The sequence below is a fragment of the Siniperca chuatsi genome, linkage group LG23, assembly GCF_020085105.1.
Source record: "Siniperca chuatsi isolate FFG_IHB_CAS linkage group LG23, ASM2008510v1, whole genome shotgun sequence".
In the NCBI taxonomy this organism is placed as follows: Eukaryota; Metazoa; Chordata; class Actinopteri; order Centrarchiformes; family Sinipercidae; genus Siniperca; species Siniperca chuatsi.
In genome coordinates, this window is record NC_058064.1 from 2,924,640 (window position 1) to 2,944,340 (window position 19,701).

Sequence of the window (19,701 nt, forward strand, 5' to 3'; positions counted from 1 at the left end):
ACAACCAGACAGGACATTTCAGTAGAGTCAGTTTGTGTCTGTTTATAAAAGTTTTGACAAGTTTTCACAAAACAATCTTCATCTCAAGGTCCACTTAACTTTTTCCAGAGCTTTCCACTACATCTAGTTGTGCATGCAAGGTTTTTTTTTTTTTTTTTGTCAAAACTACCTGTTTACAAGGTCAAAGATGAACTTTGACGTTAAAGATTGAGCTAGATATTGAACTCGGCCAAATTTAAAAGAACTTAAGTAGCATAAACAAAACTAAAATTAAATCAACTAAAAAAACATGAAGGTAACAACATATTTTGACGTCACTAGAACGTCAGGAAAATACTTTCATTTTGGAACTATTTTTGAACCATTGCCAGATGTTATGGGAGGACGTTAAGACAATAATAATACAATGCAATGTTTGCTTGGCAGCTGTAATGAACTAAACTGATTCACAGTTTAACTGTGAAACAATACTTAGAAGTAGATCAGTAGAAATAGAAATAGATTAAACAAAACTAAATCTGATCTGCAGACGCCACAAACTGCTGCACACAACTGTAATTACAGAGTTATACATGGGTTTTAATTCCTGAACAGAAAACGTGTCATGAACAGAAGCAGGCAGCTGCTCAGTTACTGTTTGATGAAACATAAAAAATGGACAAAACATAAATTATATGAATCAAATATGTCTGTTTGTGAACAGAAAAAACAAACTTTAAATCAAAATGTGGTCCAGTTTCACACTATACTTAGACAGAACAGTCGTATCTAAATTCATGTTCACTTCAAGTTTCTGTCTGACAGGTTTAATTTAAGTCACCCTCAACTTCCTGAATTTCTGGATGAGTGGTTTCTATATAGCTGTTAACGCTCTGATCTCACTTATCTGCTCCAGATAATTGCTTTTTTCTAAGTGTGCAGCCATCATCCAACAGACAAATGGCTTTATCGAGGCATTGTTCTTTTCAGACACAGCAAAATAGGATTGTAACTAACTATTCTTTTCATCTTCCATTTATTTTCTCTATTAATCAATTAATTATTCGGTAAATAAAATGTCAGAAAATACTGATAAATAAAGTACTGATAGTCACGATTTTCTAAAGCCCAAGGTGATGTTTTCAAATGTCTCGTTTTGTCCAACCAACGGTCCAGAACCCAAAGATATTTAATTTGATATCACACAAGACAAAGAAAAAGCAGTAGATCTTCACAATTGTGAAGCTGAACCAGGAAATGTTTCTGCATTTTTGCTAGAAACAAGATTAATCGATCTAACAAATAAATCAAATAAAGTGTCTAACAAATAAATCAGGGGTGCGTCCACTAAGAAATGTTTAGCCTGATTTGCAACATTCTTATTTTGGCAGAAAATAGTTTGTTCTTGTAGGACACAATCATTCAAAGAAGAAGCTGTTTGAGAAAATAGGTTTTCAGGGTATAAAAGATATTTTTACACTAACAGTGTCAGAGAGCAGCTGGTAAACATAGTGGAGCATCTAGCAGCTAAAGAGCCAGATATTTCCCTCAGGAGCTGGTGGAGACCAAACACAGAGCTGACAGAGAGAATACTGGACTTACATTCATCAGGTGACACAGACACGCCTCATGCTGAAGGATCATGTTGCTCCTTAACTGCTGGAGGTGTAAATAAACAACTGATTACTAACAAGTTCACCACATAACCTAAACTTAAAGGTCAATGTTGTTTTCACAACTTGTCTCCGCTGCCCCCAAGTAGCCAAAAAAATCAGTTATTGCAGGTGTAAAGGTACCCTGTGTAGTTTTTGGCCATTAGTAGCACTATAGAGCAAAATGTTTATTAGCGGGTCCCCATTTTGTTTGTATCTCATGTACGCACTGGAGAATGCAAATATACATGCTCATGTGGGCGGGCAGTGCGACACACATACCTGCCAATGGTTTCATGCCATTCCACTGATTGACAGCTGACGTTTATTAACATGCCAAGAAATGTATAAATGTGTCAAGACTGCTAGCCAATATAAACAGTGATATTTAACATTCAACACGTTTGTTAGGCCTCAAGGATACAGTGTGTTTTGATGAGTAACATTTAATGTGAACAGAACTTTTGTTTGTTAAAGACAACTTTACAGGGTACCGTTAAACCTGCAAACACTGATTTTTCATAAGTCATAATTAGTCATACTTTCGCCAATCTGCTCCCTTCGAAATTAACAGCGACTCGACTTCAGGTTTCTCCCGATAAGCTTTTGTTGAATGAGACCCAGAACAAATTGGAACAATGAATGACAGATAGATGAGAGAGGAAACAAATCGTTTGTCTTTTTTTAAATCGAATTAAAATGTAAAAGAAGATTCATCATTTCAATTACGTTTTCATCAGCTGTTTTTATCCTTTTTATCACGGTGATGAAATACACTTCCCACGTTAACCTGAAGAACATTCAGCGTCACTGCTGCTGTTCTTGTCATTGTTTTAAACCTGTTGACTCTCTCTGTTTTCTCCTCCCAGAGGTTGCACTGCCGTGATGTCATTACTCCTCCTCTTCCTCCTCCCCTTCCTCATCCTCACCCCCGCCTCAACGTTGGAGTTTCGTTACCACAACAACCATGAGATCGAACAGTACCTCCTCCAGCTCAACGCCTCCAACCCCGATATCACTCACCTGTACAGCATCGGCCAGTCTGTCAGAGGTAACAACACACCTGTCTGTCTGACTGTTTGCGCCCCTATCTAAAGATTTTAAAATTATTTTTCAAGATATGAAACTAAGGAAGCACATTGCATTCATCAAAGAAAAGAAATTGCAGACCTTATCTTGTAATTATGACTTCATATCTCATAATTATGACTTACTATCTCACATTTAAAAGAAAAGAAATCATAATTATGAGCTGGGACCCATGTGACCCATCCGATTCTGTGACGTGATTAGGAACTTATATTTGCCTCTGCAAACATTTCTATTCTACTTTAATGAAGGCTTTTATTTTGATAGCTGTTACCAAACATGATGGTATTATGCGCAATGTTGATATTCTAATAATGATACCATCCGCATTACTCAGTGACATTAAATTTCAAATCAAGGAGGGAATAAAAGTGAATGAAATCAGTTAGCATCCTCATGTCTTATGGTTAGATCAAATAGTGATGATTGATAATCACTAACCTTTTTTGAGATCTGGATCTCATAATTACGAGATACTTTTCTTAAGATCCTGATTTCATAATTCTATATCTATATATCTATCTATATACAGTGTATGTATATATATATGTATATATATATGTATATATATATGTATATATATATGTATATATGTATATATATATGTATATATATATATATATATGTATATATATATATATACACGCGGGACCCGGGTTCGAATCCCCCTCGGGACGCATTGAGCAATGACCATCATCCAGTGTGGAATGGCTGGATAGCTCGATTTGGTAGGCCACGGGACACTCACGGGGGAACAAGGGTTCGAATCCCCCTCGGGGCGCAATGAGCAATGACCCATCATCCAGTGTGGGTCCTTAGGCAAGACCCTTCACGCTGCTGCCTACCTCATGATGATGATGAGTGACGATGAAATACATGACATGCCGGCTCAGACGTCGCCCGGCCAAACAAGGTCTGCGTCAGGTGTTGGGGAACCAGGGCATCGAGACGATAAATGGGCTACTGGAACAAGACGGAAATGGGCGAGATGCGATAACAAGGCTCTGTTGGAATGCTACTACTCCAGTAACCCTAGTCAGAGGGGTTACATGCACAGGATGTGGGATGAATGGTTACTTCGAAACCCACAATCGAGGCTACGGCGAAGCAACTAGTAGCTCAGTGTTCCAACATCCACAAGCGGCAACTGCTATCACAACTTGAGATTGACGAGGTACAACACAAATGCTACGGCAAGGGGGAGCCAGGACTACAGGTCAGAGGGGAGCATCCAGCAGCTCCCCAACCAGAGATTGGGTACGAAGCCCCAAGAGAAACCACGCTGAACGAGGCAGCGACTGACCTGAAAGATAAGATCATGGCGAGGATGAATACAAGGCAACCCCGACGCCAACTACAACGGCTAAGTGAAGTACCATCAGAAAGTCTCCTAGAAGATGTGAATGCAGCATTGAGAGCGATCCCTACCACAACCATCACTGAAACCAATGAGCTGATATACGCCTCAGCAGCAGTGATCCTAGAGATGCTTGGCTACAAGAGCAACCACGGGAGCCATGAGAGACAATACCCACCATGGAAACGAAGGTTGGAGGCAAAAATCAAGGAGGCCCGGAGAGAAGTGAGCCAACTGACAGAGGCTGAGAGAGGTGCAATGAGAAAGCAAGTACCCAAGAAGTACAACCAGATGCCCATACCTGAAGCACTCGAAACTGCCAAACAAAGGCTCCAAGCCTTGGCCAGCCGCCTAAAGAGATACACGAGAGATAATGAAGCCAGAAGAATAAACCGGCTGTTCGCAACTCAACCTGCGAAAGTGTACGCTCAATGGCAGGGTAATAACAGCAGAGCAGACCCACCACGGCTGGAAACGGAACAGTACTGGAAAAGTATATGGGAAAGGGAGGCATCACACAACAGCGATGCACAGTGGCTGGCAGCCCTGAGAAAGGACCACAGCAACCTCCCTGAACAGAATCCAGTCACCATCACAGCGGCAGACATCCAAGAAAGAGTCTCAGGTATGAAGAACTGGACAGCACCGGGCCCTGACAGGATCCACACCTACTGGCTAAAGAAGCTCACTGCACTCCATGAGCGCCTAGCAGCACAAATGAACCAGCTGCTAAGAGATGGGACGCACCCTGAATGGCTTACCGAAGGGCGCACAATCCTGATCCTGAAGGATCCCGCAAAGGGTACAGTCCCATCCAACTATCGGCCAATAACCTGTCTCTCCACAACATGGAAGCTCATGTCAGGCATCATCGCGGCTAAGATAACTGGACACATGGATCAATACATGAGCAAAGCACAGAAGGGCATTGGCAGAGGAACCAGAGGAGCCAAACACCAACTCCTGGTTGACAGAACAGTCACCCAAGACTGCAGAGCCCGACACACCAACCTGTGCACTGCCTGGATTGATTACAAGAAAGCATATGACTCAATGCCGCACACATGGATCACTGAATGCTTAGAGATGTACAACATCAACAGGACTCTAAGGGACTTCATTGCGAACTCGATGAGGCTGTGGAAAACCACCCTTGAGGCCAATGGTAAGCCACTTGCACAAGTATCCATCAAATGTGGCATATACCAAGGAGATGCTCTGTCCCCACTGCTGTTCTGCATAGGTCTGAACCCCCTCAGCCAAATAATCAACAAGACTGGCTATGGATACCGACTCAGGAACGGGGCCACCATCAGTCACCTCCTCTACATGGATGACATCAAGCTATACGCTAAGAGCGAGCGGGACATCGACTCACTGATCCACACCACCAGGATCTACAGCTCTGACATTGGGATGTCATTCGGGCTTGAGAAGTGCAGTCGAATGGTGACAAAGAGAGGGAAGGTAGTCCACACAGAAGGGGTCTCACTCCCAGAAGGAACAATAGCAGACATTGAGGATGGTTACAAGTACCTTGGAATACCACAGGCAAATGGCAACCTTGAAGAGGCAACAAGGAAGACGGCAACGGCCAAATACCTCCAACGAGTAAGGCAAGTCCTAAGAAGTCAGCTCAATGGCAAGAACAAAGCCCAGGCAATAAACAGCTACGCCCTGCCAGTGATCAGATACCCTGCGGGAATAATAAGATGGCCAAAGGAGGAGATACAGACCACAGACGTTAAGACGCGAAAGCTCCTCACCATGCATGGAGGGTTCCATCCCAAATCCAGCACCCTGAGACTGTACGCTAGCCGTAAGGAAGGCGGCCGTGGACTAGTGAGTGTGAGAGCCACTATCCAGGATGAAACATCCAAGATCCACAAGTACATCCAAGATAAGGCCCCAACAGATGACGTGCTCAGGGAATGTCTCAGGCAATGGAGAACAGAGGAAGACGTGCTGGAGGAAGGACCATCATGGGAGGACAAACCCCTACATGGGATGTACCACCGAACATAACTGAAGTGGCTGATATCAAGAAGTCCTACCAATGGCTAGAGCGGGCTGGATTGAAGGACAGCACAGAGGCACTCATCATGGCTGCACAGGAGCAGGCCCTGAGCACCAGAGCAATAGAGGCCCAGATCTACCGCACCAGACAAGACCCAAGGTGTAGGCTGTGCAAAGAGGCCCTGAGACAATCCAGCACATAACTGCAGGGTGTAAGATGCTGGCAGGAAAAGCATACATGGAGCGCCATAACCAAGTAGCTGGCATAGTGTACAGGAACATCTGCACTGAGTATGGACTGGAAACCCCGAGGTCAAAGTGGGAAACACCTCCAAAGGTGGTAGAGAATGACCGAGCCAAGATCCTGTGGGACTTCCAGATCCAGACTGACAGACTGGTAATGGCGAACCAGCCTGACATCGTGGTGGTTGACAAACAACAGAGGAAAGCCGTTGTGGTTGATGTGGCGATACCAAGCGATGGCAACATCAGGAAAAAGGAACATGAGAAACTAGAGAAGTACCAAGGGCTAAGAGAAGAGCTGGAGAAGGCCTGGAAGGTGAAGGCAACAGTGGTGCCCGTGGTCATCAGAGCACTCGGGGCAGTGACCCCCAAACTGGAGGAGTGGCTACAGCAGATCCCTGGAAGAACACCAGACATCTCGGTCCAGAAGAGCGCAGTACTGGGAACAGCAAAGATACTGCGCAGAACCCTCAAGCTCCCAGGCCTCTGGTAGAGGACCCGAGCTCAAAGGATGAGACCACCCGCGGAGGGTGAAGGACAAAGTTTTTTTTTTAATATATATATATATATATATATATGCTGTGAGACTCAATACAGTATATAGATAGATATACAGTGCAGGTTTTGGTTTTCTAAATGCTTTGCAACACAAATCACTTCCAATTCTGAATTTCAATTTTACATTAAGAGAGAGACAGATTACTTTATAGACACGCACACACACTTACACAGGGGATGATGAATGAGCCATGGTTGCCTGTTGGTGTTTGTGTGATCATATAAAGGGACTGTAAATGCTGGTTAATTTAATCTGGGACGGCTAAATCTGGCTAATTACACACACACACACACACACAGCTAATCTGCACTAATCTAGTACGCCAGCTGGCCTGCGTCCAACCTGTGTGTGTGTGTTTGTGTGTGTTTTTGTGTGTGTCACCTCGTCTGTCTGCAGCTAGCCAGTTTTTCTCTCATGTTGGTGTGATGACACGCTCACATTTTACTATGGTTTACTGCTGTGTGTGTGTGTGTGAGACCTGCTGAAGCTTGCAGACCATCATTCATTAATCTGCAGTACTGACATTCAAAATAGTTACAGTAGTTGTGTTTGCATGGAAACTTTTACACACAAAAAATCAGCACCAGAGTTCAGTGAAAATATCTCTTCCTCTCTCCTGCTGTAAAAACCTTCATCAGAGGCCTTTAAACTTTCATAATCTGATTTTTAAAATGAAAAGTTATAGAAATGTTCTTTTTGATTGCCTTTTACAACACTTTCAGCTGTTTGCTGAAGTCATTCATGGCGAGTGGGATGTATTGGGTGCTGGACTAAGGACTGATTCACTAAGCTGCAAAATTAGCATTGATAGATGTTTTCATTTTAAATGTGTGCAGCCTTTAAATCTAATGTGTGTGGTTGAGTTTCAAGAAGTTTTCAAGAAGTCAAGTACACAATTTGCTTGGTGCTTGAGTGGTTTAGAGTTGTGAGAACATTGTTGCTACATGACTGACAATGAAAAACCTTGTTCCTTTTTCAAAAATGGCTAATGATTCCATGTTTTCTGCATTTCTGTGTCCTGCTGAGAACAAGTCATGAATACCACATTGGTGGGTCACTCAAATGGACTCTTCTTGGTTAAAAATTAGTTCCAGTTTGAATTGAGTTACAAAGCTAAACTTCTGTTTTTCAAAAAATAATTAATACCCAGCAACCTTTGAAAAATCCAGAGGGTCATTTAACAACCCTTACCTCTTTTGTGAAAGAATTTCTAGAATCCTCAAAGACTCCTCTAACCATCTGGATGAACAAATATTAAGTCCACTGCATGATAAAAATATTTTTAACCAACTCCCTAAATTGTGACTCAAAGATGTTAGAAGGAAATGACATATGTCCTTCCTCAATTTGTATGACATTTTAAAATGAAAATTAAAAACTTCAGTTAATCAGTTGGTTATAATTGTGATTCTTGATGTTACTTTCTATTATTTTATATTTTAATATGAAAATTGTGCATGAGGTTGATAAGTGCACTGAGACAGAATGAAAACAGCTGTTAAACCAAAACAATCAGCTGAAAGATGCTAAAAAGCTTCTTAGAGCTGAGAGGAACTGCAGAGGTGATAATTCTCTGTGAATTTGTCATTTCATACAGTCATTTTACCCATTGTTCATATAAAAATACTGATTGATGCAGCTTTAAAGCGTGTTTCCTTCTGAATGTTTAGCATTCACTGGAGGCACTGTGAGAGCACTGGAGGAAAAGTGGACTGAGCCTATCCCAAACCAGCTGAAAGTGTCAGGGGTCAGTTTAGAGCTAAACTATATACAACTCCAGTTTTGTATTCACTATAAAACAAAATACTTCCCTCCAGTAGATTAGAAACAAATGAGCTGCACAAAATGTAAAAAAAAAACCTCTTGTTTACTCTCTTTCTCAGGTCAGCAGTTGTGGGTGTTGGCTCTGGGTCTCAGTGCTCGCCGTCACACCGTTGGCATCCCAGAGTTCAAATATGTGGCTAACATGCATGGAAACGAGGTGAGAGAACACACACACACACACACACACACACAACAGTACCCCTCCCTGTTGACAGGAAGCAGGACTAAAAGGAGACTAAAGAGATCAACAAAAGCCATTCAGAGTCAAACACACTCCATACACACTTTTGTATTCAGACGACAGACCGTGTGTGTGTGTGTGTGTACTTGTACTACATAGTGAGGACTGAAACCCGTTTTTTAACTACAGAGTGAGGACATTTTTGGAAAGTGAGGACATTTGGCCGGTCCTCACAACTTCAAAGGGCTTTTTGAAGGTTAAGACTTAAGAGTTAGGTTAGAATTAGGTTATGGTTAGGGTTAGGCATTTAGTTGTTACGGTTAGGGTAAGTGGCTAGGGAATACATTATGTCAATGACGGCCCTCACAAAGACAGAAGTGTGTGTGTGTGTGTGTGTGTGTGTGTGCGTGCGTGTGTGGTGATCTGTATTAATCTCAGGTGAAAATGGACAGTCCCTTGAGAAAACATTAAAATATGAATCAACATTATAAAACAAATCTATGGATTTAATAAAGAACAGCAGCAATAACCGGCAGGAAAGATTCAATGGGAGAAACAAGTTTTATTGACTGCAGTTTAAACGTTCAAATAAATCTCATACTCAGATATATTTTTCAAAGATTAGTAGTATATAAATATAATTTCTAGGGGACAAGCTTTGCTGGCTTGGTTAAATTAAATGTTGACATTCATCTACACAGTGTAGTGACACATATGCTGGAGGTTTCTCATTATAATAAGATACTTTTCTTGTTATAGTATATTTGTTATAATGAGAAGGATTTTTGTGGTATCTTTCTATGTGTAGTTAAATAAAATTAAAATAAAAGTAAAATATATTATTATATTATTATTATATTGTATTTATAGGGGTGACAATTAGTTGTCGGTCTGTTGTTTGGTCCAGATTTGGTTCAGATATTCATGCCCCCCTCAGAATTAATCATACTAACTTTGTTGATCCCTTAACTTTTCCTGTAGCGCCATCATCAGGTCAAAATTTTAATTTTAATACTTTGCTTGCAAAAGTAATGACATTCCCATCAGCCTCAGCTGTGCTTTGTGTTAAGTGCTAATTAGCAAATGTCAGCATGCTAACACGCTAAACTAGATGGTGAACAGCATGTTCAGCAGCCTCATAGAGCCGCTAGCATGACTGTAGACTCTTAGCCTTGTTTGTAACAATAACAGTTCAGTCAACCAACTCACGTGGTTTTGTTAATATGTGAGTACAGAGTTTGTACAGTTGATGTTTGGTGCCAAAGCTCTGTAGCACTTCAGAAGAGGGACTGGAGAGGGATGATAACAAGTTAAGCCGCAATGCGGACACCTCAGACTGTGATGGGAAATATTCTGCCTTATAGAAAACCGTGGGAGAGATTTTGATTTTATTTTAGACAAAATAAATATTGAATAAGGAAGTGAAAAAACAATCTCCATTTTAAACAACTATGTAAAGGAAACTCTTAGCAACCTCTGAACAGCATCTAGTTACCGTGGCGACGGGCTGCTGCTGATCACCCTGCATTTGTGTGAAAGTCAATGGAAATGTCCTTAAATAGACAAGTCACGCCTGGACAGACACTCACACACCCAGTCAGCAAACAGAGTCAGTGGAGGGTGTCGGTTCGGAGGAAACTTCCAGAAAATGGCCTTTTCCTTTTGTGAGTCCACTCACACACGCACACACACACTATAACAGCAGAAATGTAGCCTCTGTGGAAAAGTTGAAAAGGTGTCGTGTAGAGATCATTGTCTGTTGTGTGTGTGTGTTTATGTGAGCAGTTCTTTCTGTGTGACAGGAGTTTATTTCCTGTAAGAATCAGAATCAGAATCAGAATAAATACTTTATTTATCCCCAAAGGGAAACTCTTTGTTACAGTAGCTCGCCTTTACGTCAGTGCACACAGGAGAAAGTACTCACAAAAAATATAATACACTATAAAAACTGTAAAACAGGTCAGAAAATAAATTAAGTACCAGGTGGGTATAAGTATAAGATAAAATAAGTGTGAAGTACCAAGTGGGTTTACCGGTTGATGATGATAATATGATAGTATAATAATTCAATGTAATAAAATAAGTAATAAGTAGTGGTGCATGTACTGTAGAGTTCAGTGTAGCTTATTGAGATTATTAAGATATTGCACAGCAGTAATGGAGGTATATAATATCAATGTCAATAAATAGGAAAAACTAACATGGGAAAACTAAATATTGCACGGGAGTAGTACACAGAATATTGCATAATTATTCAAGTATGGCAGAGATGTAATGATCAATGTCCAGTTTAGTGACCTAGGGTCATACAGACTGACACTTAGAGGGAGGAGTTAAAGAGTTTGATGGCCACAGGCAGGAATGACTTCCTCTGGCGCTCTCTGGTGCTTTTTGGTGGGATGAGTCTTCCGCTGAAGGTGCTCCATTGTTTGACCAGCACGTCATGGAGTGGGTGGGAGACACTGTCCAAGATGGCATGTAGTTTGGCCAGCATCCTCCTCTCTGACACCGCCGTCAGAGAGTCCAGCCCCACCCCCACAATGTCACTGGCCTTACGGATCAGTTTGTTGAGTCTGTTGGCGTCCGCTACCTTTAACCTGCTGCCCCAGCATGCAACAGCATACAGGATAGCACTGGCCACCACAGACTCATAAAACATCCTCAGCATTGTCCGGCAGATGTTGAAGGACCTCAGCCTCCTCAGGAAATAGAGGCGGCTCTGGCCCTTCCTGTAAACAGCTTGAGTGTTCTTGGTCCAGTCCAGTTTGTTATCCAAGTGTACTTCCAGGTACTTGTAGTCCTCCACAATGTCCACACTGACCCCCTGGATGGAAACTGGGGTCGCTGGTGCCTTGGCCCTCCATAGATCCACAATCAGCTCCTTAGACTTTGTCGCATTGAGTTGCAGATGGTTCTGCTCACACCATGAGACAAAGTTACCCACCACAGCCCTGTACTCAGTCTCATCACCACCGCTGATACATCCCACCACAGCAGAGTCATCAGAAAACTTCTGAAGGTGGCAGGACTCTGTGTGGTAGCTGAAGTCCATGGTGTAGATGGTGAAGAGGAAGGGAGAGAGGACAGTTCCCTGAGGGGTCCCAGTGTTGCTGACCACGCTGTCCTACACACAGTGCTGAGGGCGCACGTGCTGTGGTCTGCCTGTCAGGTAGTCCACAATCCAGGACACAAGGGGGGAATCCACCTGCATTGCTGCCAGCTTCTCACCCAGCAGGGCTGGCCGGATGGTGTTGAAAGCACTGGAGAAGTCAAAAAACATGATCCTCACCATGCTTGCAGTCAGGCACACAGCAGAAGTTACAGGTGGGGGAGGGGGGGAGTCCTTCGGTCTGAGAGGGCTGTTAGCCTGATGGGTAGGGGGGAGTAGAGTACTCATAGGAGCTTGAGGGTCGACAGCAACTGAGTTAGAGGGGGGATGAGCAGGGGCCAGTGTGTTGAATCTGTTAAAGAACAGATTAAGTTCATTGGCCCTGTCCAAGCTGCCTTCAACTCCTCTGCTGCCAGTCGGTCTGAAGCCAGTGATGGTCTTCATGCTGCTCCAGACCTCTCTCATGTTGTTCTGCTGGAGTTTCCGCTCCAGCTTCCTCCTGTACTTCTCCTTGGCCTCCCTGATTTTCACCTTCAGGTCAGCCCGGATTGCCCTCACCTCCTCCCTATTGCCATCAGTAAAGGCCCTCCTCTTGGCATTCAGGATGTCCTTGATGTCCTTTGTTACCCACGGTTTGTTATTTGGATAACAATGGACCATCTTGGTTGGGACATTGCAGTCCACACAGAAGTTAATGTAGCCAGTAATGCACTCAGTGAGCCCGTCAATGTCAAAGGGCTGACAAACACGCCTAATGCCTTTGTTTGTACCATGAAGAAGAAGAAACTGTCATACGGTTTCAGTGGTGACGCCAATACCAGAGATGAAGTAGTGAGCTTGATCAGACAGACAGCCGACTTTTATTTTTTCGATCTCATATTTTATTTTCTGATATGGCCCCCTATAGGCAGCAGTGTTGCAGCATTGCACCCTGCAGTATAAAAGTGTTGGGCAGAGCAAGCCACATACTGATGATTTGTGTCTGACTGTACCAGTAGTGAAGCTTAAAATGTAAAGTTTGAGGGGCACTAGAGGAAAGGTCACTGAGTCATTAAAATCTAAAGGGTTCATCCTCTGGGGAGCATGAACATACTTAGTAAATCATATGAAATCTGGCCAGTAGCCAATCAAAGAGTTGGGTAGATTAACTGACATCAGCACCTTTAAGCCTGCATTAACTTATTTTTGGTCACTTTGGGCAGCAAAATAAACTGTAAACACAACATGGACATATCACTTTATAAAGTTTGTTGCAAACCTGTTTTCTGCTAAAAACAATGAGCTGAAAGACATTAAAATGCTCATAGAGCTGAGCGGAACTACAGATTTTAGTGATAATCCTCTGTGAGTTTGTCATTACAAAGGATCCCTTTCACATTACACAGTAATTGTGACTCGACTTGAACTCGTCTGCTGTGAGACTTGACTTACTTGAGACTTGAAGGCAAAAAGCTGAGGAGACTCGACTTGACCTGGCGACTCACAGATATTAAAAACTGCTCTACTGAATGTAGTTGTGTCTTTTGGAGCTCTGCCAAACTGTCATGAATAATTAATAACATCACCAGCATGCCTAATGTCTCTATTAGCTAATGCACACCTTCAGTTGCAGCTGCTGGTGCCAGAATAAGATGGAGATAACTCTAACTTCAGGTGAAGGAAATTAGCCTTTCATTATAAAATTAGTCTATACACAATAGTTTCCCCTCCTCTCCAACATATCGCCTATTTTCCTCCCAGCAGCCATGAAAATGATTCTGACACCTGATTGTTAGTCGCAGTCAGGATCAGCACTGATGCTGGTTTTAATGGGACCAATCGGAGATTTGTTTAGATCAAAACCGCAGTGATGTACAGAAACACTACAATGTTCCAAAAATGTTCCAGAAACTCATTATGGGGCTTTTGTACAGTTACACCTTCATGTTGAGTGTTCTCATTGAACTATCGTAGAAAAGGTTTCAGTCGTAGTCATCTGGACACTGTTTTCAGAATCAAGACATTTCGGCTCCCATCCGGAAGTCATTCTCAATTGTGAAAAAATGGACCGGGAACTCAGAAATTTAAGCTACTCTGTCTTACATAAGCCCTGCCCTCAGGAAGGAGTCTACCTGAGGATCTGTTGTTACTCTAGCAAGTTTCACCTGAAACTGACCTAATTGTTTCCATGATGGCAATTAGGTCAGTTTCAGGTGAAACTAGCTAGAGTAATCAACATATACTCAGGTAGACTCCTTCCTGAGGGCAGGGCTTAAGAAAGAATTTAATCTATTTTTTTGCAGTGAGGCCTAATATTGTCCTAAAAAGACACTAGAATTGAACATCAGTCAAAACTAAGACAATAAAGCACAGAACTCTTTTTAGCAAAGATGCAAAAACATAATTTATTTATCAGCCATCTAAAAATCCACATGTGGTGCTCTAGTGAGTGTTAGAGAGTCGAAATAAACTACAGTGTGTGTGTTCATGGTGATAAAGGAACATGTCGCCCAGTGCAACAGTGTGGCTCATTGATGTGTTTTGAACAGTTTTTGGACGACAATCAGGCTTTGATACACACACAACACTTGTTAATAGGATACATTCAGTGTTGGTTTAGATCTGCACATGGAAAATATAGAACATCAGCAGCTGTATCCTTTAAGGTCTAAGAAGTATAGAAGTACAAACAGGAGTGTGTTGTACTGTGACGACAGTAGAGAGAGAAAAGAGGGAAACAGTTTAGACAAGTGTTGGAGGAAGATAAAATGATGGCCGGAGGCAGAGCTAGTCCTGACATGTGTGTGTGTGGGGGGGGTTGCGGCTTTGTACGCACACACCTTTCCCACCCTTCTCTCTTTCTGCCTCCTGAGGCTCTCGTTCATTCACAAAGTTTTTTTTTATTCTATGCCATCCAATTAGCTGTCTGTCTCAGAAAAACAGCCTTTGACTCATCTCTGGATCATGTTTCGATTCCTCGCTGACTCACGATATCACTTCCTCCCCCGATGTTTTCCATTAGGAGAGAACATCTAGGCTCATCAAGCTCAAATGTCCTGCCATGTTATAAAAAAACAGATATAGGGCAGAAATGAATGAGTAAAAGTATGAAACTGAACAGCAGTGATAAGAGGATTAATAATAGTTGTAGATTGTCATTCTAAAGCACCAGAGTTCATTCAGCTTTTAATCAAATTAACCCTAGAAATTACTCAAGAAATTACACTTTTTCAGATTTAATCAAATTTTTCTGCTTTAATTTATACTTTTGACTTATATTACATTGGTGTGTATATATGTATATGTGTGTGTGTGCAGGTTCTTGGCCGGGTGCTGCTGCTACAGCTAATCGACGACCTGGTGCGTGGTTACCGTAACAACGAAACGTGGTCAATGCAGTTACTGAACAGCACCCGCATCCACATCCTGCCAACAATGAACCCCGACGGCTTCGATGAATCGGACACACACTGCCAGTACAGCCAGGGCAGGTACTCACGCACACACACACACACAGGTTCAACACATTATGGTTAATTAAATATCTACTTATCGATTTTTTTATGTTAAAGTAAAATCTAATGACTGTGTAAACTGAAAGTGTTGCTTGCAGTGACAAATCCACAGAGAATTATCACAAACTCTGTTGCTCTTTGTTGCTTTTTAGCCTCTTTTAGCTCCTAGTTTTGGTTTTCCGGTACATTTACTATTTTTGTTCAGTCTCAGTGTTGTCATCAAACAAGCTCTGATAAACCCCACTGTACACTACCTGCCCAGCACCAAACCGCAGGCAGTTAGCGACTAGCTGGTGAAGAAAGTGGAGTATTTAGCAGCTAAAGAGCCAGATATTTTTCTCAGGAGTTGGTAGAGACCAAAAACAGAGTTAAAAGAGAGTGAATATTGGACTTACATACATTAGGTGACACAAACCCGACTCCAGTGGGATGATGATGTTGCTCTGTCAGCTGGATGTCTAAATAGTCAAATGTTTGAACCAAAAAGTGGGTACCAACAACTGATAACTGGCATGAAGTTAACATGTACAAGAGAACAAATGATTCAAGATTCAAAGATGTTATTTGTCACATGCTCATACAATATGTGCAGTGAAATGCAGGGTGGTAGACCCTGAAGGCTGCTTGAGGTGAGTTCACTGATTGTCATGAGTAGCTTTGTAGAAGGTCTTTAAAAGGAAACAAGCTGTAACACAACACTGACATATTATCACCTTATAAAGGGGAACTTGTTGTTAAACATTTGCCTATTTACACATCCAGCCATTACGGAGCAACATTATAATTCATTTGGAGTCGTGTTTGTGTCACCTGATGAATGTAAGGGAAATATCTGGCTTTTCAGCTGCTAAATGCTCCACTATGTTCACCAGCTGCTCTCTAACTGTGTCTGTCTGGCAACTGATGCTGGGCAGGTAGTGTTCAGTGGGTTTATCAGAGCTTTTGAAAACAGCTGGAAATGATGCTGATGAGAGCCCTGAGACTAAACCAAAACAGTCAAGAGTTCCGGCTGCAAAATCAAAACAATTAGCTAAAATTAGCTATAAAGCTCCGCAGAGCCGAGGTGAACTGCAGAGTCTGTGTGGGGTTGTCACTACCAGCAACCCCTTTGTCATACAAGTAGCCATGTGATCACTTGTTAATATAAAAATATTGATTACAGCAGCTTTAAGGAGCTTTTTCAAGGTTAAAAACAGGAGAAAACAGGGTTGCTTCTGGTCTATTACAAACACCTCAACCGTCTGCTTCATACAGGGTTAAAACGTGTGTGTGTGTGTGTGTGTGTGTGTGTGTGTGTGTGTGTGTGTGTGTGTGTGTGTGTGTGTGTGTGTGTCATACCAAATGTCAAAATAAGACTTTAAAGACTTGAGACAACACACACTCGTAGCCGACATGACTGTTGTATAAGACTAAACTGTGCAACGCTCCAACGCCCAAAACACTCTGATGCGCAGGAAACCAGACGCACACTGTAGATTTGTATCTCACACACACACAGATTACAATCACGGTAAAAGCCTCTAAGTATCTAATTATACGTGTTTTGACTTCTTCTAATCTAGTGTACACAGGAGACTCTTGTGTGTGCCTGTGTTTGTATTATTCACATTGTGGGGATGTAAATCTGTTCACACAGTCTCATTATGGTGACTCACAAAAAGTTGGGGCCTCATTACAGAAAAAATTCCTAACTGCTTGTCCTATCATGAGTTTCAAAGATATAAAATATATTCCTAATACAGAAGCAATTCCTAAACTCAGTGCTGTGTCCTATGCTATCTCAGACCTTGTATCTTATTTTAACAAATCCTAATCCTGTGTGTGTGTGTGTGTGTGTGTGTGGGTGTGTGTGTGGTCTGTTTGAGGTCACCACTTTCCAAACCATATAAGGAAATGTTTCACTTAGGCAATTCAAAATGAAAAAAATCAACCAATGTGATGAGATTATTTCACCAGGTTGGGAACTGAATAAACTTGTTTAAAGAGTTGACTCAAATTATTAATAAAACTGACTAATCATTTCAGCACTAAAAGAAAAAAAAACAACAATTTGTCGACCAGAAGTCTCAGATCATCAGATCATCAGACATCTCAGACATCTCAGAAGAGATTGGGAGCTAAGGACAAAAATGGGAGACAACGCTGCCGACCTCTGACCCTAAAGACAGTCAGTTCCCAGTGATACAGTAAACAGTGTGTCTCTGCTTCTCTGTCTATTTCAGGTTCAACTATAACGGCGTTGATCTGAACAGGAACTTCCCCGATGCTTTTGCTGGTCTCCGAAGGCAACAGCAGCTTGACGAGGAGAAGCGGGAGGCAGAGGTAGATCTTGTCACCTGCTTTTTTTCTGTTCGTGTGTGTGTGTGCGTGTGTGCTCCACATTTATAAGCCTGTAAGTAAGGACTACAAACATAAAGTTTACATTGTCCAGTTTCAGGAGAGAATTTAATCATCAGATGCAAAAACAAATTATCTTGTTTTCAAAGGATACAGCTGGTGATGTTAGTAGTTTTCTTAGTGTCAACAAATCCCATTAATCTCAATAATGAATGTATCTACTAAAAAGTGTTGTGTGAGTATCACAGCCTGATGGATCTTCTTCCTCTGAGTCATAGAGCTTCATTGTTGTCCAGAAACTATTAAAACACATCAGTGAGCCGCACTGTTGCACTGGGTGACATGTTCCTTCATCACCATGAACACACACACAGTAGTTTATTCTGACTCAGCCCCACACACACCGTCCTGCTGCCCCAAACACTCACTACAGCACCACATGTGGATTCATCCGCCGCTGAAAATAGTCCCCAACAAATGCACTATTTCCTCCTGTTTGTTCGCTAAAAACTACAGTGAGCAGCTGTTTTAGGAAAATACGGCTCCTTTTTTAAAAATTAAACTATACATTTGTGAGCTGTTTTAAGATTAACGTCTTCAGTAGGAACCAATGGGCTTGGAGCTGAGAACCACAGACAGGAAGTCAGAAAGTATTGAGACACATTGTTGGTTTTGGTCTTTTCATGGGATTTAATGAATCTTATGAAATAAATAAAATACAGAGTATCGCCAGCCTTATCCTTTAAACAATATTTAAAATATGAGTTTTAAATCTTCTCTGTGATATGCAGGTAGCTGTGTGATGTGTTTCAGGTCAGAGCTGTGATTGGCTGGTTGAGGACTGAGAGTTTTGTTCTCTCTGCCAACCTTCATGGAGGAGCTCTGGTGGCCAGTTATCCTTACGACAACAGCAACGGAGGTAAACACACACACACAGAAACTATAGTTTCAAAGTAGTTTCTGTATTAAATTCAACTCATCAAACAGCAGTATGACTCCACATTTGTTGGTTTAGTCCACAGCCGAGTGAGGAAACATGACAGTTTCTCAGAACAAAAAGGAAGCTCAAGGTTAAACAACAATAAGATGATAACTCCATGAAAGTAAGACAAATAGGTGCTCCACAACAATCCAATGACAATGTTTTGGTATATATTTTTTTTAGATTTGCTTTGGAGCATTCTTTCGTTTAATGAAAGTGTGAAGCAGAGAGAGAGAGACAGGAAACAGGCTCTTAGACTCAGTCCCATGATCAGAACATGCGATCAGAACCAAATGCAGAACCAAACCCATCACGGTGCCTTTTAAGAACACAAAGCAAACCAGCAGCCTATCCTACAAATCAGAGTTTTTGGAATAATTTTGCTGAGGAAAGACTAAATTGAAGTGGGTTTTGGGTCTAATTCAGTAAAGTTATCCAGATAACTCCCTAAACCTGCTGTATGAGACTCCGAGCTGTAACAGTGTCTTTATATTTCCAGGCCCTAAGGGTCGTAACTCCGACGATTTCTTTTATTTCCTGACACATCTGCTGTCTAACATACATTTAGGCAGTGAAGACACTGATACAGAATGAAAATGTTTAGTTTGCTGTTCTTTAGCTGTTTCTAAACTGTGTCGTAAACAAGACTAACACTGTGTCTACACAGGAGGCGTAGCGTGAGCAGCATGATAGCAGAGCAGCAGCAGCAGCTTCCGTAATCCATCTGTGTTTACACAGGATGCTTTCAGGCACTGTATTGAGTGTAGGTCACCCGGGTTATGGCAGCGCTTAGAGCCCAACACACAATCACTGTAGTTATGCACAGAAAACGGAAGAAAATAGACTTGAAGCATAAAAATACAATCCGGATGGCGTTAA

At 41.9% G+C, this 19,701-nt stretch overlaps 1 protein-coding gene across 2 annotated transcripts in view; it reads left to right on the forward strand.

Annotated features, from left to right (window-relative positions):
• The window catches only part of cpm (carboxypeptidase M), a 30,804-nt gene that overhangs the window by 4,149 nt on the left and 6,954 nt on the right, over positions 1-19,701 (forward strand). For both annotated transcript variants that reach the window (XM_044186081.1, XM_044186082.1), the window contains exons 2-6: positions 2,503-2,682; positions 8,779-8,876; positions 15,307-15,479; positions 17,726-17,825; positions 18,654-18,759. In XM_044186081.1, the coding sequence (XP_044042016.1) occupies positions 2,517-2,682; positions 8,779-8,876; positions 15,307-15,479; positions 17,726-17,825; positions 18,654-18,759 (643 nt within the window). In that variant the 5' untranslated portion in view covers positions 2,503-2,516. The remainder of the gene's footprint in view (positions 1-2,502; positions 2,683-8,778; positions 8,877-15,306; positions 15,480-17,725; positions 17,826-18,653; positions 18,760-19,701) is intronic.